This window comes from Onychomys torridus, chromosome 1 (genome assembly GCF_903995425.1).
Source record: "Onychomys torridus chromosome 1, mOncTor1.1, whole genome shotgun sequence".
Taxonomy (NCBI): Eukaryota; Metazoa; Chordata; class Mammalia; order Rodentia; family Cricetidae; genus Onychomys; species Onychomys torridus.
Genome location: NC_050443.1, coordinates 58,432,364 through 58,455,931, shown reverse-complemented (window position 1 = coordinate 58,455,931; position 23,568 = coordinate 58,432,364). Strand labels below are relative to the sequence as shown.

The 23,568-nt window shown below is 43.4% G+C and overlaps 1 protein-coding gene across 5 annotated transcripts in view; it reads left to right on the top strand.

Moving 5' to 3' along the window:
* The window catches only part of Ntrk3 (neurotrophic receptor tyrosine kinase 3), a 354,645-nt gene that overhangs the window by 196,841 nt on the left and 134,236 nt on the right, over positions 1-23,568 (top strand). For all 5 annotated transcript variants that reach the window (XM_036185374.1, XM_036185365.1, XM_036185355.1 and 2 more), the window contains exon 12: positions 8,993-9,181. In XM_036185374.1, the coding sequence (XP_036041267.1) occupies positions 8,993-9,181 (189 nt within the window). The remainder of the gene's footprint in view (positions 1-8,992; positions 9,182-23,568) is intronic.

Genomic DNA, 23,568 nt, shown 5'->3' with positions numbered 1-23,568 from the left:
CCTTTCAGAATCATGTATAGTAACTATAGAACAGTGAGTAGAGCTGAATTAAGAAATGTTCAGACTTGAGATAGGAACTCTTTATGGGGACTTTGGGCAAAGAACACCAACATTTTGGATTCTCATCATCTTAGATATGCCATTGTATGGTAATTATTTTCTTCCTGTTACTGCAACATCTGCACACTGAGTCTTTGGAGGAGGCTGACTTTGCCTTTCCTCTAGCCTGAAAGCATCTCTCTCCTCTCTGGACCCTGTGCTGCTGTCCATTCTCCTGCCTTTGAATTTCCCATTGTTTCCAACAACTTGGTGTCACAATTTCTGGGTCTGAAGTTGCCTGGAGGAAATGTGAGTTTTTTTCCGGTACAAGGCAAGCTCTGGGTCCAATTGGGAGACCCTGTCATGTATCTGAGCTGGGTTAATTAAGACTGGAGCTGGAAGCTGCAGGCATGGTTCAGTGGTAGGTTACTCATCTAGCATGTACAAGGCCTCATCTCATCTCCAGCATAACACACACACACACACACACACACACACACACACGCACGCACACGCACACACGCACACACGCACACATGCACACATGCACACGCACACAAACGTATACACACACACACACACACACACACAAACGTATACACACACACACACACACACACATGTACATACATACATACACACTGTATCTGGAAAAGACATGGTAGCTGACCCACCATAACTGCCCCATTGTCATAAGCAGATGCCGGGGGCTGGGCCAGCCTAGTGGGATAAACTCAGACTTGGAAAGCAGATAGACCTGGCTGTATCTACTGTTTATTAACTGGGTGACCTTGGGCAAATTATAAAACCTTGAGCTTCAATTTCCTCAGCTGTATCACCACGGATAAGAGGATCAACCCCCAGGGCTAGTTGCAATGATGGAGTGAGATAGGGAAACCAAGCTTTTAGAATACTGGGTCTGCTTTCCCTTTCCTTAAGCTTGTTCGCAGGCTGCTTGATCAGAGGCATCATTTTCAAACACCAAGATATCTCCAGGCTCTGAGGGCTGTGAAGCATGAACAATGCCTTTGGTTCCTGGAAGAGCTAGGAGGGAACTGGAGCCGGGGAGTAAAGCTTATCTTTTGGGAAATGCTTCTGGGAGAGCAGCCGAGCCGTGAGGGGGGCATGCCTCCATTGGGCAGCCTGCAGAACCCCATGTGTCCTAGAGGTCACTCTGGGCAATGTCTGTCCAGATGCTGGAGGAAGCAGAGGGGAGGGCCCAGTGGATCTGGCTAGGAATTGAAGGCGGTGACTTGTCCCCAGGAACGCTCTTGGGCACAGCCTCTGTTCACTTGGCCTCTGTCCCACATCTGCCAATAAAAATTAAGAAATTGATTTTCTTTTGTTTGCCTCTGAGGACCAGGCTCTTTTTTTTTTTTTTATGAGATGGTAAATGGAATCCCTCTCTGAGCATGGCTGGATTTTTAATTGTGTTTGCCATGCTTCCACTTACTCCCTTTTATGAGTTCCTGCTCCCAGATTTGTTGATGCGGAACTCTCACACACCAGGGACATGTCAGTGTTTGATTTTTATCAGTAGGAGAAGTGTGAGGTTTTTTAAAAACTAATTTTCTTAATCCAAAGGTTGGCTTGTTTTCCTTCATTCTGACACACTAAGAAAGCCTGAGACCCATCCCAGCTTCTTTTACTTCTCACATCCTGTCTAGGTGGTCGTCATTGCCTCTATGTATGGCTGAAATAAAAGCTCACCTTTGGGGCAAAGAGCAGAGAGGAGACATTGAATGATGAACTGCATCATTGGGAATGGCATACTTATCATTTGAAGGATTACTTTTGTAGTGGTGTGTGTGTGTGTGTGTGTGTGTGTGTGTGTGTGTGTGTGTAGGCTAGAATTTGACCTTAGTTGTCTCTGCTATCATTTTTTAACCTCTTCATTTTGAGAAAGGGTCATCCTTTGAATGCCTGCTTGCCCAGCTAGCACTTTACCCAGTGAACCATTTCCCCAGCCTTGTAGGAGTATCTTTAAGATGGAGTGCAGCATGCAGATAGTCTAAACGAAAAGACTCAAAGAATACATTAATTGTGGGGAATGGACAGTGCCCCCACAGAGCTGAACAACTTAAACCAACAAATCTATAGCTCCCAGGTACACTGCTCTGTATTAGCCCCACTTAGGGACTCCAGGCAATTGGAACTCTGCCTCTGCTTTCCCAAGTGTCAACACTGGGAGAAGGAAATGCTTCCTCGTGGAAGAGCTGTATCCTCACTGTTGCTCATTATCTTCTGAAGAATCAGAGGAGAGTGTTTCACACCTTCCAGATGTGCAAAAATCTGCAGTACCTCCAGTGTCTGGAAAGACTGGGCAAATGGCCCTCACCATGGCCTCAACTCTGAAAAGGGCTTTCAGAGTAGGGAGTTGAGGTTAGCCTCCCTTCCCTCTGTGGAAAGAAGTTTAAGGCTAAAGGAAAGAACACATAAATAAATGGATTATGGATCTACTTTGTAGTTCAGCTCTAAACTTGACTGATCAGAGCTGTCTTTCTCAGGTGTTCCCAAGCTTGTAGACATTTAGCTTAGCTGCATTGGGTCAGGTGTCTTATACTCTATACAGGCTCATGTGTTCTCACCACACCATGATCTATCTGTGTGTCAAAACACTCCAGAGAAACTGTGAAGGTACCAATTTGATTTGATTTTCCTCCTCCACTGTGTGTGAGCCATCCTAGCTCCCTTTCTTCCTTTGCATCATTGACCCTGAAGACAGAGCTTCCCTGGAGTCACCAGAGACTTCTGTGGAAGAGCCCTGCACCTGTGGGTCCTTCTGGTATATATATATGTGTGTGTGTGTGTGTATGTGTGTGTATTTCACCCCTCACCCGGCTCTGCCTGCATCGTAGTTATTTCTGTTATGGAAATGAAGTGGGAGAGGAAGAGACTATCCCTGGAAAGACAGTGTGGAATAGCCTGTTGGGCAGGATGTCTGTGGCCTTCTAGGTCTCCTAAGCAATCTAATAGTTCTACAATCTAAGGAATAAGACCCATAAAGCTCTGAAAGCAGGGTGCGGCAGCAGTATGGGAGGACAAAATGGGGAGTGAGTGTCTGAGCCGACAGGCATTCCCAGAAGGGATACCCAGAAGCTTGAACTCACCAGAATGATTCTGAGGATACTTCACTTTTTACATCAGGCTGTTCTGTGTAATCAAGAATGGATTAATGACAATGGTGTCTCTGTTAACCATTCCTAGGTATACAGTCTTTGCATGCGTGTATGTATGTGTGTCTGCAGCATGCTTAGAAGAAGCCAATTTAGTTATCATTTCCTACCTACTTTAGACGTGGGCAGCTTTAAGAAAACAAACAGTGTAAGTTCCACAAAGCAAAGACTTTTTTCTTTTCTTCTTATTGGTTTCCTTTAGGTTACCTTAACAAATCCTTTACTTCAGTTATTAAGATGAGAAGAAACACTTGCTACCCTGATGGACTGCAAGTCTGTGGATTTCCCCTGAATGGCATGAGAGTCCCCAGAGTTGGAATATCAATTGACTTCTAGAATGAAATGCTGATACCTCCACCCATGAGTCCTAACCTATGACCCGAAGAGTGATTATAAATATGTTTTCGTGGGGTGGGGAGACCTTACTTTATGTAGTTCTGGGGGTTGAAGAGTCTTGTGTGCTAGGCAAGGGCTCTACCACTAAGATGCGGCCCTGGCCTCTTCTCCAGTTTAAACTTTATTTTGAGACATGGTCTCATTATGTAGCCTAGGTCGTCTGGAAATTCTCAACCCTCCTGAGTTTGCCTCCCCAGTGCTGGGAATGCACCATGGTGCCTGGTTGAGAGACCTTTTGTTTTGTCTGCAGCATTGAGGATCAAAGAAAAGGCTTTGCACATGCTAGGCAGGTGTGCTCTGCTGAGCTACATACTCTCAGAATAGAGACTGACTTAAAAAATCATTTAGTTTTCTTTTTAAAATGTACTCCCAGCCCTTCAGAGTAACTTTAGGTTCACAGCATTGAATGGAAGGCACACAGGCTTTCCCTATTGTCCCGACCCTCATATATGCATACCTTCTCCATTGTGAACACAACCCACAGTTACACCCTGATGAACCTGAGGCTCACCTCATTTACCTGGGACCAGGGCTGCTGTGGACTCATAACTATCATTTCCAAGTAGACCCTATGTTGCTTCGATGCTGAAGACCTATTGAGAGACTGCTGGTTTCAGACACAGGCAGGATATATCTATATCCATATCTATATCTATATCTATATCTATATCTATATCTATATCTATCTATATATATCCAGTTTATTGGCTTTTATTTTAGAGTAAGGATGACTAAGAGGACCTTGGATGGTGGACAATGGTTTGATGCTGCCATACTCTCTTCTGGGTGTGGACATAGTTTAATAAGACTATTTGGCAATGCTGGTAAGATGTGAAGATGAGTTATCTGTAATCTCCCTGGGTGAGTCTAATTAGGTGGTTCATTCCTCTCTCAATTCTCAGGGTTAAGAAGAACACCTTTCAAAAGTGTTTCAGTCTCTTTTGCTGTTGGGGAGGATAGTGAGCCAGTGGCTCATGGGGAGGATAGTGAGCCAGAATTCAGCAGGTGTCCTTTTGAACAAGTATATTCCCCACAGTCTTCTCTTGCAGGGGGCAGTGCCAGGTAATGGTTCTGAGTACTGGCCTTGGGGCCAAGCTATGAGTGTGAATTCTCTCACTGCTTCTGTGTATGGGTTATATCTTGGAGTAGGCTATTGCCTTCATATTTCCATCTTTAAAATGGGGGCAATAGTGCCAGCAACCTCACAGACATGTTCCAAAATTAAAGGAGCTACAACAATAGAACTTGATACTTAGGAAGAACTGGGTAAAAGCCATTGAAATTTTTCCAACTCACTAGAAGCACCCTTTTCCTCTGGCATTCTGTGAAACTCATCTCTGTAAGGCCGACCTCCTCATTTTCAAATGTCAGTTTTCAGTCTTCATTTTTATTTCTTTTTAATTATTGTATTTTATTTTATATGCATGAGTGTTTTGCCCTCATATATATCTGTGTACTGTGTATGTGACTGGTGCACTCAGAGGCCAGAAGAGGGTACTGGATTCTCTGGAACTGGAGTCATAGGTTGTAAGCCAACATGTGGGTGCTGGGAATTGAACCTGGGTCTTCTGAAAGAATAGCTGGTGCTCTTATCCACTAAGCTACCTCTCCATCTCTCCTTTTTTTTTTTTTTTTAACCCTCAGGGTAGATTCTCTTGAACTCCTAGATGGTCCTTTTTGGCTTCTAAGAGGGTGTGTTTTTCTGGTTATTTTCTATCTGGCCATTTCTTCTGCTCCCTCCCCTTGCTTCCTTTCCAAGGCCCATATTTGAATGTAGGGGTTTTTCAGTGCTCTGTAGTCTCGCTGACTGCCTTATCTCTATGGAGCTTTCTTAGGTGAACTCTTCCTTCCCATGCCTAGGGAGTCTTTCCCCCCCCCCAACCATTACTTCAACCCTTTCAAAAAACAGTGCAAAGGAAATATAAATTTTAACTGTTTTAGAACATAGGCTCTTGGAAAGAAAAAAAATTTATTGGCTGGTCATTCCCCAGGAACTTTTAAGATACAGATTGAAGAAAGAGCGTTTCACAAAGGTTGAAGTCCCAATGTTACATCTTTCCCCAACACCACCTATCCTTCCATGTCACCTTGGTAACCCACATCCTATAATGCTTCAAAAAGAAAGAGATGAGGAGGGGCCTCTGAGTGCTGAACTCCTTCTTGGGGTCTGTGGTTGATGCTTATGACAAAGGGAGTGACTTCTGGCTGCAGTTAAGCCATGAGCTTTGGAGTGGGTGGAGCTGCTGGTGTCAATCCTGCACCTACCACTGTTTCCACCCTGGGCCTTCATTCCATCTTCCTGTGGCCTGCTTTTCTTTTCTTTTGCTTGCCTACCCCCTTATATCATGGAGTCCTTCTTTCTGACCTTCCTGGAAAAGGGAAATGTGAAGTCAATTTTTACATATTGGCAAAACACCTCCCCTCTCTCTCCTTCTCTCTCTCTCTCTCTCTCTCTCTCTCTCTCTCTCTCTCTCTCTCTCTCTCTCTGTATGTGTGTGTGGGGGGGCAGAGCAGGAAGGTACACTTGTGTATGTACTAATCATACTAGGATCTCAGTAGGTAATTGGGGGAAATTGTAGACAAAATTTCCATACATTTTCCTTTTGTTCTCTTCCTCTCACTCCTGGGGCTTCTTTTAATCTGTTGTTTCATCTTGGTATGGAAATTTACTTTTTCTTGCTTAGTTTTAACTCCTCCTTTTCAGTTTGATTTTTGGAAGATTTTCTTGACTTCTTGAGCTCTTCATTGACTTTAAAATGTTGATGACTGACATTCTCACAGATTCTTTCTTACCATTGAATTGTTTGCCCCTTAAGTATTGCCTTGTTTTAGAGTTGTGATGTCATATTTACGTCTCTGAGACAATTGGTTTGTGCATTGGCTCTTGGAGTCTTCTTTATACGTTGCCTCCATTTCCTTCAGGCCCCGAGAGCTCATCTTGCTTTCTTTTGTGCAGAAACTCTTCTGAGCTCTTTGGTGGTCTTGTGCATAGCACTGTCTCTTTAGATTTAGGAAGTGAGCTCAGGAACACTGAAAGGATTCCACATTGTGTGCACGAGTTAGATATGCACATTGTCAGTTTCCCTGTGAAATGATTCCAGGGTGGCTTTTCATCAGGAAAAGCAAAAATGTCAGCATCTGGAAAGCTTCTTTCTGACTTTCTCTTTGGAAGCAACTTCTCACATCCTCTAGAATTGGGGTGAGTGGCTACTGGGAAGTGGTAGGCAGGTTGTGCACAAATGTGATTGTTCTAGAAACAGGAAGAAAGGGCTCAGCTTCCTGCTTCATCCAAACCTTCACCTGTGTCTTTTGATTCAACTTTTGTAGGAATAAATGGCTCCTCTTGTGGGGTGAGGACAAGGTTGTGGACCCAGGTGTCTTGTTGAGGCACAGGTCTCCCTGCCCTCTTCCTGTGCACCATATCCCTCATACTGTGAGCTCTTCTGGACACCCTACTCCTGGTATGCATGGTTCCAGCAGGTCATCTGCCATGGGGACTCTCTTATTTTGTCCTGAGTCACTCACTATCCTCCTTTGACATGTTTTTCTACTTCCCAAATGTTGTTGAAATGTCTTGTTTATTCTCTTCTCTTTCTCTTAGCGCACTAATATTTCTTCAGTTCTTTTGTATTTTAGTGAAGGTTTGGGCTAATAGCATGGCTTAGTGTTCCTCATTTCACTGCAAGTCACTATCAAAGTTTTCCCAGTGAGCTTCTGAGGAAAGTGTTTTCCGGACTGCACTCCTTTTTGCAAGGCAGGTGATTACTCTGGGCATTTGGGCAACCACTTATTGCCACTTTTGCACACAGTCTCTAGACGCCGTCAGCCATTTGTCACGGCCTGGAATAAGCCTGCCCGTGCTGACGGAGTGGAATCATCCAGGGTCCGCTGTTTGCATTTACCAGTCTTCCATTTAGTTCTGCCTCATTGGCGCTTCACCTCACTGTTCGATAGGAAATATTCTCTCCATAAACTTCAGTAAGATGTAATGGATTTCTGCAGTGGAAATATTGTTCAAACTGCAAAACCAAATCACAGCAGGCACTTTGTCTGGGGACCCTGTGTCTAGCAAAGCAGCCATTTAAAACACCCGTTGTAGGAAGTCACACACAGTCACAGCTAATTCCCTTTACAGGAGTTTTATTTGTGTGCACAGGAGAACAACACCACCAAACACAATCATTGTTCTGCTAAGATGGCAGCATTAATTATCTCTGTCAACTTGTGCCTTTGAGTCACCTTCCTCACTGGGTTTTGTCTTAGGGTTGGAAAATGGGGAGAATGGAATTGGTGAAGATGTAGTTGGTATGCTTTGTAGACACTGGGACAATGTGGGCATTTCAAGAGTAGGCCAGATAGGCCAGCTACCACCAGTGATAGAGTCTAATTACTGTCACTTGTGAAACATGGTTTAGGTGAGGCTCAGGGCAACACTGAGTGAGGGAAAGCTATAGCAGAGTCCAGTGGAAGCCATATCATACCACTCTGGAAATTTGGTGGCAATGCTGAAGGTCATTTCCTATTCACAGGTTCTGGGTCATGGCTGTACACTAAAACACATGGAGAAGTCTTAATGCCCAGGTGCATCCTAGACTATCTATTTCTGGGGTAAAACTCTGTATACATATATGCATATATGTGCCTCTCTCTCTGTATCTCTCTGTGGAGTGTGTGTGTGTGTGTGTGTGTGTGTGTGTGTGTGTGTGTGTATACATCCACTTATGTAGATGAGAGGTTGACAATGGGCTCTTCCGAAGTTACTTTCTACCTTATTTTCTTTAGACGTGGGTTCTTACTATAGCTGAAACTCTATAGATAACCCATAAGTGCTAGGCATCCCCTTTGCTCTGCCTCCCCAGTCCTGGAACCACAAGTGTGTGCCACCGTACCTGGTGTTTTATGTGGGTATTGTGTACATAACTCAGATTCCCATGCTTATGAGGCAAGGACTTGGTCAGCTGAGGCTCTCCCTAGCTCTTCAATAACAGTGATTTTTAGTGCTTTGAATAGAAGAGGAGCATCCACTTCTAGGTTCAGTTTTTAAGTCTTGTTACTGCTGTATAAACAAAGAAGCTTGAATTTTATTACTTTGAGCTAATTTGGGATTGGGGAGAAATTAAAAATGATTTATGTAGTGGTTATTTCAATTCTTCTTTTTTTTAATTTGGAACTATTTTTATGGTTGAGAGTCAGTTATTTTCAAGAATGAGAATTTGGCTTGAGTTGTCTAAAGTCAGAATTCAGGAAATTTGGGCAATACTTATTAATGGACCAGACTCTTCTGAAAAATATGGTGGTAATACAGTGAAGGGTCTGTGGGCAGGGATGGCACTGAGTGGATGTGACCTCACTAGGTCCTGTGTCTCTCATGGTTTGTACAGGTCCTGTGGCTGTCATCAGTGGTGAGGAGGACTCAGCCAGCCCACTGCACCACATCAACCATGGCATCACCACACCTTCCTCGCTGGATGCTGGGCCGGACACAGTGGTCATCGGCATGACCCGCATTCCAGTCATTGAGAACCCCCAGTACTTCCGTCAGGGACACAATTGCCACAAGCCAGACACATGTAAGTAATAGGATTGGATGCTGTCCCTTTTTCTGTAGGGGGTGGTATGGAAGCAAACCATGTCGCTGGGGTTCTGGAACCTTTTAGGGTAGCCTCCCACTTTCTAGGAGACCCCCCCTCTTTGTCTTTAAGCACAGAGAATAGCCTGGCAAGGAGATCCCAGTGGACAGATTCCCCAAGAAAGGGAGGGCAAGAGGTCTAAGTTTAGTTCCCCTTTTTATTCACCTGGCTCATCATAGACCTGAGTAGGGAGAGGTGTTCCTGTAAGGCAGGGTACACAAAAGAAGCTGGTCTCCTCTGCAGACCCAGCCTAGCTACTAGAACCCAGGGCCTGGCTCTGTCTGCACAGCAGCCTTTGATGTCATCAGAAACTCCACCCAGGCCTCCTTGGGAGGGGAAGAGAGTGAAGGACAGTGAGTACATTTGAATAGAAATGTCTCTCTAGTTGCCTAGCCCAGCCCCTAAATATGTACTCCCTGGAAACATTCCAGCTCAAGCTCTAGGAATGCCCCCCTTCCTCACCCCCATTCCTATCACATAGTACACCTATTTTCTCTATGTCTCTCATCTCCTGTTGGTTGCAGACACTCTCTTTATATTTCTTCTGAGTCCACCTAGGTTCCCTCTCAGCTCCTGAAAGCTTGTCCCTCCAGCCAATAGTGTTCTCCTTCCTGCATCCCCAGGCTCCATGGCCCCAGTAATATGAATGCACAGCGTCTCCCCTTCACACTGCTCCTGCCTCCTAGGGAATGGTCCACTGCTCAGGAGAGTACAGAGATACCACCAGGGAGCAGGGATGCCAGGAAGAGTTACCTGTTAGGGAAAGGCCTCACCATACAGACAGAGTACCAAAGGCTGTGAGTGCCCCATTCCAGCCCCCAGGATTCCCACCAGTGGGTTTTTTTCATGTCTCCATCAGTCTGGGGTAGGCCTAGGAAAAGGTGTCTTCTGGTCTTGCTTATGCCCTGGTCTGAGCTCTCTGTACTTAGGTCATACTCTTCAAAGCTCCTAACTCTTGCTGCTCCTGCTGGGACTTCCAGCAGCAGAGTAGGTCTTGGGTCATTCCATCACCCCTTCCTTCCATTTCTCTGGCTCTGAGATATTTAGTGAACATGACTACAGTGAGAAGGATTTGTCTCGTATATCAGATCAGAATGTCATTTGCCTCTGTTTCTAGAATCTGCACCAGTGGTTTTCAAAGGCTTCCTGTGAGTGTCATACAAAGGATACTTGGGTTCTAGATCAAGGTTGGCCATAGGGAAAAGAGATGGTTTCAGATGTACAGTGTGCAACTGTGCAAAGAACAGCCTGCTAAGTGCTGGTCTGAGGTCAGACTTGTCCCCTGGCTGGACATAGTCAGGAAGGACACTCTTCTTCAGTATTCTTTGGCTGTTGCTGTTTTGAATATCTGTGTTATTCTGGTTGTTTGAGGTAGTTCTTTTCCATAAAGTACTTGTGGATGGTGAATTAGAAAACTCTGAACCCTTGCTCCTAGAGAAAATGGTGTTAGGTTTCCATGAGCCTCAGCTTACAATATTTTATCAGCTAACCTGTACATAACCTTTCATGCTGTCTATGTGGATTTTGTTCAAAAAACCTTAGTTAACAGGCATGACTGACTCATTCACATGCGACTAGCTAAAGACTGATCAACACCATCTTGTACATATACTTCTCTATAAGACATACAGCCACTATCTTGTGTTTGCGATCATGGGATGGTATTTCAGAGCTATGCTTGGAAGCCATTTTAGAGTGAAAGTATCAACAAAAAGCACCAAATGTTAAAATAAATGATGGTCTGGAATAGACCACTCAAAGAGTACACTTGTCTATGGTATGAAAATTGGAACAATAATTTTAAAATATGTTGGATGTGATAAATATAAATAACTTCATCTGCCAAATGTAAGTGTACATACACATCTATGTATAGACACACAAGTTTAGCTTCTATTGGAAATGTTCGTGTAGAGAAAACACTGGTTTCTGGAATGCAAATGAGCTTTAATAACCAGGCAAATCCCCAAGCACAGAATCTTGACTGATGAGCATCACTGCATGCACCTAGGGGGTACTCTGGGCTCTTGGTATAAAGTCTTTGATCCTATGTGTTCCCTGGAGCTTTGGGTACTATGCCATCTGCACAGCTGCAAGACCAGGGTGAACATGTCATGTAGGAGGAAGGGAAGTTTCATTTGAGATATCAGGATCTTTGTCCCCTGGGAACTCAAGAGCTGTGAAGAAAGCTCTGGGACTAGATGCATGTCCTCAAATGTCAGTAAAAATCTCATAGCCAAGGGACTATCACACCAGGAAGATTAAGAGCATGCAGAGACTTCTTTCTGGAGCTTGTTCTGGTACATGAGCCAACACAGCCATCTAGGGAGCTAGACCACTTCTGTGTAAGCAAGTAGAGGTTAGTGGGGATTCTAGGTTTATTGGCAAAGACTTGAAGTTGGAGAGGAACAAACAAAGCCTCATCACAGGAAGATCACAAGTTGTCTCCAATTGTTGATGCCCTGTGACAGTAGGAAAAGTATCTTTTTTCATGCAGCAGTCCACTTTTCCCTATCAATAAACAGTGTGTAGCTAGTTAGTTTCAGAAAACACATGTTGTACAATAAGTACTTTGCAGGAGCATTATAACTGTATTTGGCTGATTCTCTTGTGGCTCATACAAAAAGGGACAGGAAGGCTGAGAGGTGGTGGGGTCTCTCATTCCCAAGGTTTAACCAGTCAAGGGAACTAACTCTGTGACACAACCCTGCATACAGTGAGATGCCATCAAAATAGTTGAACCACATGTGCTTTGACACATTAATAGACAGGAGCCTTTACAGTGCTCTATAAAAGTGGGGTCACTCTTTTGGAAAGATAGAGAGAAGCAGAGAATTAAGAGAGCAGATTATTCATGTGGAGGATCCTGGGATTTCCTCCACTGGATTTCCTTACTTGCCCCTTTTTGGCATGTGTCACTTGGGAAGAAGTTGTGGGGACATCAGAGCTTCCTAAAGCTGCAGGCATCACTCCTCAGCCTTTGTATCAGTGAGTTAAGTGTAGAGTGCTTTCCTCCCCCCCACTTTATTCTTGTGTTACCATGAGTCACAAGACCTTTTCCACCAGAATTATTAGGATGCTGGTTGGCTCCTTCCTTCTCACTTACTATCTGTCTTCAATCTAGTCCACAGCATTTTTCACCACATGTCAGGCTGCAAGGATATTTAAAGATCACCTAGTACCAACCCCTTATCAGATGCTTGCATCCCCTCACTTATGTTCCCAACAAATGCTCTGCATTTGACATTGTCTTCATTTTTAATTGATTCAGCCTTTCCAGGGATTCTGAAAGACCTGAATAAAGGTGCACCTACTTAGCCCTGTGTACCCAGCCTGAGACTAATAAGCTCCCTGATATTTGTATAAACATTCTCTGATTCTCAAAAGCACTAGAAAATGGTATAGCCCTCTTTGTCACAGAGCTGAGGGTCTTGGGCTTTTATCTTATAGAATGAGACAGAATCGACCTGTCCAAATGGATCACTAGGGAGACGGTGAAATGTGTGCATAGTAACACTGGGCCCTGGATTATCTTTGTGAACCTTGTGAGCTGCAGTAAACCCATTCCTTGGAAGGCCTGGGCTTGCTATCATCCTGGTTGTCTTTGAAGCCATGGGCTCTCTGTTCATCAATTTCCTTAGAACTTAATCTCTGTTGAGGAAACAGACTCTTTGGGGTGAAAATCTGCTTCCATCTTCTTCATCCCTATAGTCTTCAGGTGTCTATGTCTGCCTCTGTTCCCAAATAGTGTTCCCACTTTCCCAGGGCCAACATCTCACATCCTGTAAACAGGAATGTATTTCCATGCCTGGCACCTCCTTCCACTGCCCTCCTCCAAGATTGTGTTTGTCTGTTTCTTCTTCTCACCATGACATCTTCTGTCATGACAGAGCTGCATGTCCACTTCTTAAGCCATATCCCCAGGATATTCACCACCCTCTTTCTTTGATCTCTTGTCATAGCTGGACCAGGCTCCCAAGTCTCTCTTCTTCTTAGCATCTGTGCACCATGCTGGGAAGATGTTAGCTTCTCTATCAAACACACATGTAGGATGGGTTTGTTCCAGGTATCTTTCTAGACTCTTGAAAAAAATGAAGGGAGGAGATATATATTGCTGTTGTGCTCTCAAATTGACTGCCATCCAGATCTAATTTCTAAGACTCCCTGCTTCCTAAAACCCTTATCTCCACTGCACCTTGTATACTTTGTTTTGTTGTTGCTTTTGGTTTTCCAGCCTTTATCCTTTCTTTCCAGATTGGCCATCATTGTCACCTAACTGCTACCATAGTGTAATTCCTGTTTTGAAATAACATACCCCCTCTCTGTATAACATCGTTCCATGCCATTTTCTTCCTTAATATACTATGTTAGAATGGCACTTCAATTCCAGCCTCTTGTGAATCCCTCCCAGACTCCCACTATACCAATATGACTTTTCTTTCCTTGCTTATTTCTAACCCATGGCTTGCAGGCAACACCATGTACCAGTCTTGAATGACTTTTAATTAGATTCTAGGTTACCCTGTTACATCTCAAATAAATGTTTACTGTTTTCCAATCACAGATTCACATTCTTCCCAGCTGTAGCTCTTCTAATTTTTCCAGCCTGTGCATATGCTCACACTGTGTGTGGGTACACATGCTCATGTGTGTGCATGTATGTAAAGGACAACTTTAGGTATCACCCCTAAGACTCTACTCATGTTTATTTAGACAAGGTCTCCCCTTAACCTGAAATGGGCCAAGTGTACTAGCTGACTGTCCAGGAGGCCCTGGAGACCTATGTATCTCCACCTCCTCAGCACAGGCATATTCTTTAGTTTCTACTAAACAGCATAATACTAAGGTCAAAGAAGACACTAAATGACGTTTATCAGATGGTGCTACAGTTTAGATCCTGAATACTTGGTGCTCAGGGAGGCACTCTTGGGAGGTGGTAGAAACACTGGGAAGCGGGGTCTAGTGGAAGTCTTAGGATATTGGGGATATGCTCTCAAAGGGTATTGTGTGACAGTCTTCCCTCTTTTTCTCTTCTTCCCTGGGCATGAGGTGAGTGATTTTGGCTCCAACATATGCTTTCTACTGTTGTCACCCAAGACCTTGCCAGAGCCCTAAAATCAATAGGTCCAACTCATCCCAAACCAGGACCTTTTCTCTTTATAAGTTGATGATCTTAGGTGTTTGTTATAATTGTGGAAAATTTATTAACATGGATGGCTCATAACCTAGGCTCTTTAGCAAGGTTGCTGATCTGTAGCCCCTGCATTTGTGGACCAAAGACTGAGCTGGTGTTTGATGTGTTATAGCTTAGGCGATTGGTAACTAGCTTTCCAAGGGAGAGCCTGCTACCCTATTTTATAGCTAAAGCAAGTGAAACCATAGGCTTTGATGGTTTGCTCTAGATCATGCACAGCTCCCAAAAATTGAGCCTGGGATAATACAGATAACAACAACAAACAAATAAGAACCATGGAACCCATCATTTAGCTTTATTCATCAAGTCAGTTGCCTGGAATTCTAGGGGCCCTATGGCTTCCATACCTCTTGAACTTAGGGAGATAGCTTGTTGAGGAGTAAGAACAGTTTTTGTGTAGGATGGTCAAGGTTGACCAAGATTCTTATAGTCATAAGACTGTGTCAACATCTATCTGGCACTTATAACCTCTCTGATCATAGACTCAAGATCCTAAGGGACCATGGTGGCCTTCAGGAAAGGTAGTAGGGACTCCTGGCATTAAATAATTTTTTCCTTCATAGAATAAGTTTATGTTTACATGAAACTTGAGTTAAAAATAGAGTCCCCATGTTTCCATTTACTCCCTGTCCTCACAACAGTGTGCCGTATTATTAAAGGTGACATGAGTGTGGTTCATTTGCAATAAGTGATAGCACTGTGATAATATTGGGAGATTATTGTTAGCTAAAGTTTTCAGGAGGGTCATCTGTTGGTGTTTGGCAGTTCTGTGTTCTGCTCTAAAATCCTCCATCTTCCACACTCCCACTCCTAGCAAGTCCTGATTCCTTTATTGTTCTCATTGTTTGTGGCAATGCCTCTTCTACTGGTCATATAGTTGGAGTCACAACGAAGCTAGCCTTCCAGCTTGGCTTCATCCACTTAACAGTATGCCCCTAAAGTTCTGCCATGGCTTTCGATGGCTTGATAGTTTATTTCTTTTCATTATTGAGGAACTCTCCATGTTCTGGATGTGCCACACTTTATCATTCACTCATCTATTGAAGGACACTGTATTGGTTTGCTAGAGCTCCATAGCAAAGCACCCCAGACAAGTGTGCTTCACACAACATGAATGTGTTGTCTTAGTCTGAAATCAAGATACTGTAGGGTCTTGCTTTCCCTGAAAGAAGTAGTGATCCTTCTGAGCCTCTTGGCATCTGGTGGGACAGCCAGCACCTTGACTGTTCCTCAGATTGCAGATGAATCACTACATTTATTTTCATATGGTTTCTAACAAGGACAGCAGGCATATTAAATTAGGGGTCCACTCTACCCTAGTGTGATCACATAAAAATAATTATATCTGCAATATCCTTATTTCCAAATAAGTTCACATTCTGAGGTACCAGGAATTAAGGCTTCAGGATAACTTTTTTGGCTGTGAGCCTAGCCTTTAATGGCTGAGCTATCTCTCCAGCCCAGGATAACTTTTTTTGAAGTGGGATAATTTCATATTTGTGGCTTCTTATTTTGGACAATAAAGCCACGTAAACATTCAGGTGCAGGTTTTTATGTGGACGTAAGTTTTGAACTTACTTGTGTAAATAACTAGGAATAGTTGCTGGATCATATGCTAAGAATATGTAGCCTTGTAAGATACTGTCAAACTGTCTTACAAAGTAGAGGCACTAAGGTAGGTAGTTTTTGGTTCCCATTAATCTGGCTTCTGCTGATCATCTCCTGTGTTGGATCCTCTGTGGGTATGCATATGCCTTCTTTGCCTCCTTCCTAGAGTATGTTCTACTCTGAAATATCTAAGAAATAGATGCTTGCATAGTTCTTGTGGATATTTACACAGACTAATGCATGCCACTCCCATCTGGTCATTGGTCAAAGGCCAGTTGGTGTGCTCATGTCAGAACTGGTCCCTCTGCTTCCCATTGTGTTCATACTTTCATTGAACGTCAACAGAGTTTGGTGAGTCCTCCCTTGTGAGCCAGTTTCAAGCTCCTGATTAGCCCGTTTCTTTCAGGCATCCACTTTATTTCCTTCTTTGCTTTTTATGCAGTCTTGCCAATGTCTTCATTTTCTCTGTGTGCCACTTTCAAGATGGCCCCCACACCAATTCCAGTTTTCCTTGTTAGTCCCTCCATGTTGTAGGACAGGCATGCATTTAAACTTGACACCCCCCTCCCGGAAGACCACTCTGGTGTCCATTCCCTCTATCCATCACAGATGACCTGGAAGCTCTCTACTTTAGATCTTCATAGCCCCTCCCTCTCATGAGATCACCAAAATCCCTTTATCTATTGGTTTCCCACAACATCCTTTTCTCCTTTGTTTCCCTACTCAGTCTACAGACATCTACTGGTCTCATATCAAATGCAGAATCTGGGTCTAGAGTACAAATCCAACACCTCTTCATTCCTCTTCAGCTACAATATACCTGTTTGGAGGCCCAACTCCTCCTCATTTTCCCAAGACAGCTTGACTATGTACTTTCACACTCTTGCCTATGAACTCTCCACACAAGCAAATAGGGCCAAAGAGGCTCAGTCTGCAGCTTTTTAGGGGTGAGTAAGTGGCTTGCCTCCTCCTTTGCTTCTGGGATGATTAGTCACAGAGCTTGCCTTTTCTGGAAGAGGAACTGCCAGGGCTGGTTTCCCAGCTGCAGAGAGGAGCACAGAGCCTGTGTGTGCAATGCAGTATTAATAGTGCATCTGCATGATATACATTTCTGTCAACCTTTGTACTAACAAACATTGCTTATCCCAGAGTAATGATGGGTATTTATTCCCCAGCCACTTAGCTCAGCATCATGGACTTGCACATGAAATATGGAAAATGGGCTTCTTTTTTTTTCTGGGAGGAGCAGGCCCCTCCTAGAGCCAGTAGCAGAGGCCACAACAGCAGCTGTTGCTCCTTTCTAGCTTTTTGTGTACCTTTCTAGCTTTTTCTTCGGCAGAATCTCAAGCTGGCCTCACTAGTGGCAAGAAGAGGATCTGGTTACAGGGCTGATCTGGGAGCTCCCTGAAGTATGCAGCTGAGAAAGGAAGGTTACCATATGGGAGGTGCTGCCTGTGGTTGATGGGGGAGGTGATGTTGGCAAGATGGGACATGGCAGAGGATGAGACAAATGTGGAGGTGTGGGGTTCTGATGTTTTTCTCCATTCTTATGCTGGTTGATCTTGACAACCACCCTTAGGGGAGCCATGGGTTGAATCCTGATGAAGTCAAGAGTGACATTTCACTGTTAGACTTTATCACTGGTTGGACAATCCCAGGCCCAGATTTCCGGGCAGTGGTTCATGGAACATTTTAAATGAACGTAAGCTAGGATTGTTCATCTCTGATTTTTTTTCATCCTATTTTCAGGTCTAATTAGGATATTTAGCAGAGCTCTGAGAATCCTGTGATGCTAGGTTTGGTACATCTGGCTTCCTGTCTTTTTTTGGAAGATCTGGAGAATGCCAGGATGGGACATCTTGGGAGTCAGGGAAGTTAAGTACTGTTTCCACAAGCTCATGTTCAAATACACCCCTGAGGCTCTCAACCCCTAGAGAACAATTGTAGCTGGGCACAAACTCCTACATCTCCCAAGTATGGTATAGATCAATCATACCATTTTATCATTAACCACCCCACCCCCAGTCCCAGGACATAAAATTAAATAACTTCACAAAATGATTTGAAAACCCTAAACATACCTGAGCATGCACTTCAAAGTTTTAACCATCTGGCACAAGGAGACTGACTCACGTTCATCTCCTTGGGCCAAGGCAACCTGCCTTCCTGTTGATAACCAAGACCTCCTCTGTTCTGTACTTCACAGCTATAATCACATACTTAAAGTTAGAAATGGCATGCAGTCATGCTAATTAAGTAATTAGGTATACTTATGCTCACTGTAAATACACAGTAATTGGATAAAAAATGTACTTGGGGGATAAGGATGTACTTCAGGGTTGAAGGTGAAGAATGATAAGGTTTGGTCATCCTGGAGGGATGTCATCTCCTGGTGCAATGTGAGCCCACAGGGAGCTGTCCCCAGCAGGGGCAAGTGAGTGGGCTATGAAGTAGGTCTTTTGCTTCCTTTTTAGACATCAGATGCATAAGAACTACCTGTCTTCCTGGTGTGTTCTGGCCTAAGACATGTCTTCAGGGAGATTAACTTCCCTTCTGCGATTTTTCCAGCTCAGAGTCTCTCAGTGATAAGTTTACTTTTCTTCTTAACCAATCTTAGAGTCTGTATTGGGATGTTTATTATTACTATTACTATTATTAATTATTAATTATTTTGTATGTAAGTATGGGTGTAGATATCAGAGGTGGATATTGACCACTTTCCTCTATCACACTTTACCTTGTCCTTTGAGACAGGGTCTCTCACTGAACTCAACATTAGCTAGGCTGGATGAGCACAAGTGACTGAAGATCCACCAGTCTCTACCCCTATGCACCCCAGCTCTACTCTAGAGTTCCAGATGGGTATGACAGTGCCTAGCATTTTTATGTGGTGCCGATGATCCAAATTTGGATCCTTGTGTTTATGCATCTGGCATTTCACTGACTGAGCCATCTCTTCAGCCCCTGATTTGGAATTTTAAAGGGTGATAATTTGGAAATAGTTGAGACAAACAGACAACAAACAGCAATCCAAAGATGGACTTTATTACTGAGCTGAAGATGGTTGTTTGGACTTCAAGCAAACATGGGCTTTTTGATGCCTTTCCCAAGCCTTGAACTTGTGATACACAGATGATAGGTGTTGAAGCTGCTGAGCTTATACTGTCCATCCAGTTGTAGTAAGGGTCACAAACTGCCTCATTTTTTTTCCAATTCAGGGTCTAGGAACTGCTCAGGAAGACCTCACACACAGGGAGTTCTTAATAATCTTGCCTAGACAAGAAGTGTGATGGCTGATGATGATCTCGGCCTTGTCCCTCAGGAAAATCCTTTGCCTTTCTCAGTAAGTGCCATGGATATAAAGGGAAGGATGTGGGAGTTACCTCCTTTGCCTCTAAGAAGGCAGAAATACTCCTGTTAGGAGCAGAGTTTGAAAATCAAGAAGTGTCTATGGGACTGGGGAAGAGACCTCTCTAGTTAAGAATGCTTGCTGTGCCAGCATGAAGACCTGGGTTCAAATCTGTGGCCAGGCCTGGCTTTGTCCACCTGCAACCCCAGCCTTGTCGATGGAGACAGGAGGATCCTAGGTACTTGCCGAGATTCTGGATCAGTGAGAGACAGTGTCTTAAATGAATAAGGTGGAGAGCAGTAAACTAAGACCCTGGGATCCTCCTCTGGCCTCTGCAGGAGTGGACACAGGTGCATGCACATGCCCTCCCAAACACAAAAAAGGAGGGAAAAAAGGATAAAGTTTTTTTGAAAATTTTGCTTATTTTGAAAAGCAATGAAAATAATGAAAAGCAAAGTTAATCTACTTTTTAAAAGAACAGGAAGCATCTCTTTTAACTCTCCTGGTTTCTATTGTTATTACAGTAGAAATACTCGTATCTGAAGGTTTGGAGCTACAAGCCTCAGATGAGAGAGAGGTGATGTTTGTCTTTATGGGTCTGGATGCCATGTCCAATATGATCTTTTCTAGCTCTATCTAATTACCTGAAAATTTTATGGTTTCATCTCAGATGACTTGGGAAGTCTGAACTCCTAGTTATGATGAACAGTAATGGTGTTCAGCTTGATTATGGTTATCATCAAAATGTCCATCTTACATGGCTAAATTCTGTAGAAGAGGAAACACATGCTCAAATGTGTTCATCAGTTCTGTTTATTCAAAGTATTTTTATTTTAAAAAAGCTAGAAAAGCAAAAGAGGTTACACCCATCCTTGAGGGCAGCAGGACCTCCATCATTAATTGTGGTCATTATGAGGGTTCTCTTTCCATAAGACCTGTCCAATAGAAAATGATTATCATTTCCACTATTTCTACTACCTGTGAAGGAACACACATCACCTAAGTGAGAGGATGGGAAATGTGCCAAGCAGGCCAGAATAAGACCAGATGCTCTTATTCACCTTATCCTCTGTTCCTGGTGCTCAGTAACTAAGAGCTGAAGACCTGCTCTCTCCTTGGCCAGAAAGCCGGGAGTCCAGCTGTCTTTATGTCTTTCTCCAACTTCCTTTAGTTCAATATTTCCAAAATCATGCAGAGAGGGATGCTAACAGATATTTCCTCTTCAGCTCCCTCTAAATCCATGGCACAATTAGTTTGGGAATACTTACTACATACATTTCTTCCTATGGGATTCTTAAGTCCTGAGCACTCAAATAATTTCAACATCACAAGAGGGATGTTGGGCTGGGTGAAATGACACACCTGTAATTCAGCACTTGGGAAGTTGAGGCCAAAGGATGGAGATTGATGACACCTTGACTCAAAAAACAAATAAAAATAACTTTGGACCTTCAGTCTTCCCAAACCCATGACACCATAGAAGTTGAGTAAGAGCTTTGCCTGTCACTGACCCTGTGAATAAGAGCATGCAGTGGATAGGATTCTGATCAACCTGGAATTTGGTGTCTCATTGTTACCTTCAGGCAGATGATATAACACACTCTGAAAGTGCCCAGATGGGCCTGACCTCTTTTGGTACAAAAATAGTCTCACATTTCTTCTTAAGCTTCTGGGAGGGACAGAAAGAGACTGCATTCAGTGGGAATAACCAGAGTTAGGATGTGGCACTCTTTAGGATTCCAGGCAGAGTTCATAGGAATCAGGAGTCATTTTCTGTTCTGTGATTAGGAGCTTCTGAAGATTCTCGCAACACAGCCTGACCCCCAGATCAGGAGGCATTGGTCATAGCCATATTTTCATTGTGTTCCTCATTTCTTGGCAGATCTGACATTACATGTGGGAATCTCCTAAGGAGAAGGGCAACTCAAAGTACAGGTGCCATCAGGACCACTGTTTCCAGACCACTGTGTGGAAGGCAGAAACACATGTTCCTTTCTGGAAGGAAATATGATGATAGTCTTGGCATTGAGTGGACAGATCAAGCTCTTGCACTTGAGAGAATAAACTATACTGTTAGTCACAGTGGATCTTTTTTTATCAGAATAGAAAGTGAGATGGATGTGGGTTGTCCTAGCCTACCTAGTCAACCATTATTTGACTGTGACCAAGGCATAGACCCATTGTATGTTTTAGGAAAGAAAATATCGTCACTGTGGTCAGTATCTTATGAGATAAACTGCTATGGGAGTTTGAAAACCCTTTGTCAACTTCATATAGTCATCACATATGTGATTATCCTTGCTTACAGTGATCATTGGAATTTTTACTAGGGATATTTTCTCTTTGCCAGGTTGATATTCCCCGAAATGCTATGATTTCAAAGTTAATAGTTTTTTTTTTTTTTCAAAAAAGCTAAGAATCCCTGCTTACCCTCCTGCCACTTTCAGCAAATCTAAGAAACAGTGTTTTGCCTCCCAGATTTACAGCCACAGAGATATTCTTAGGAGTCAAGGCTTAAAGATGTGTGTCATTAGGGCATGATTGATGTAGATGAGCATACAGCTCTGGCCAGTTTCTTTTTGGGTTAATTGGGACTAGAAGGCTGTGGGCTCAACTGGAAAGCACAGAGAGATTCAGGAAGAATTTTTCTGTTTTCCTGAGTCTTTGTTTTACTTCCCGGAAGCTCATCTCTCCCGTACACATGTATGGTACTGTCTCTGTGCATCGAACTGAGGTCTCCTTAGCCTTGACAGCACAAAGGCTTCTAGGATCAGGCTTGAATGCCTGTGATTGTATCTTCAGATGCTAATGCATATAGCCCAAGTCCTGTTCATATTGTGCACATGTCTCATGTTTTGAACATTGGATTATTTTGGTTAAGTTTTTTTTTCAGTCTAAGTAATAGGCAATACTTCCCCACTGTGCACAGATAATAATGAACTTGATAATTATTTAGATCAATTAAATAATTAAGAAAAGTTCCAAGTTGGCCTCTAGCTCTGCTTTATTGGGATTCTCTTTCCTATACCGTTGTTTGTTTTGATGTTAACGCCCCTCATTGTTTGAGATTGAGATGCTTTTTCCCTTCCTCTGTCTTTGGGAAGAATTGTGTCACATATTTATTCTAAAACCAATCATTCCTAAGCAGAATGGAGTTACCACAAGCAATTTAGGCTCCTCAAGAGTCTCTCTGAGTCTGAGAATGGAAGTCATTTCCTCCGAGGTGTATGCCCTTGTGGAGGGAACTAAATACCTCCACACAATCAAGATTCTGCCAGGAGAAGATGATAGTAACCATTAGAGACAATAGTAGTTCCCCAGTGCCCTCAGTGACTAGAATGTGTGCTCATCCACATTTAAACCTTGCTGATGCTGCCCCGTTACTTCTTGGAGTACGTAGGCAGGAACCCCTTGAGGGACATGATGCAAACACTGAGCCCATGTCAATCTTATTCTGTGTAACTGTCCTCTTAGGGAGTGATTGTTTCTGTTGGCTGTTGTCACTGTATGGGCCTGGCGGGCTGAATTAATTTCAGGGTGTACTTATATACCCAGGCAAGGAAGAATGCCTACCCTTGAGTTTAATTGGAACAGTTTGTGATTTTCTGTGAGCCATCTTAAGTGCAGTTTCTGGACAGTAGGTGGGAGTGAGTGGACAGTGAAGAGTGGGTCAGAAAGGAAGCAATGAAGAGCAGAGACATAAATTCAGTAGATTGAAATCCAACTGAGGGACTGGCTCTGAACTTAGAAGTTCATTACCTCCTTAGTATGACCTAACACATACACTGTTTCCTGGTGTTTGGCAAATGATAATCTAAATGTAATAACTTAGCCATAGTTTAACTCTCAGAAAACTTTATGAGGTAAGTACTCTGGCTGTCCCCATGTCCTAGATGAGGTAACTGAGGCACAGGGAGTGAAATACTGTAGTCTCACAGCTAGAACATGACAGAACTGTGGCATACACTGTCTTTGTCTCAGTCTTTCCTTCTGCATTAAATTAACCAGTAATGAAACATAGTGATTCCTACCTTGACAAGGAGGGATGCTCTAGGAACTCAAGAAAGTGGAGGCGATTGTTCAAGGCTACTTGGTGGTCAGATCCAAAGCTAGCCCCAGGGTTGTTCAAGTTTGCCTCTTCTAGCTAGGCCTGATGGCTGACTTCCGGCTCACTTG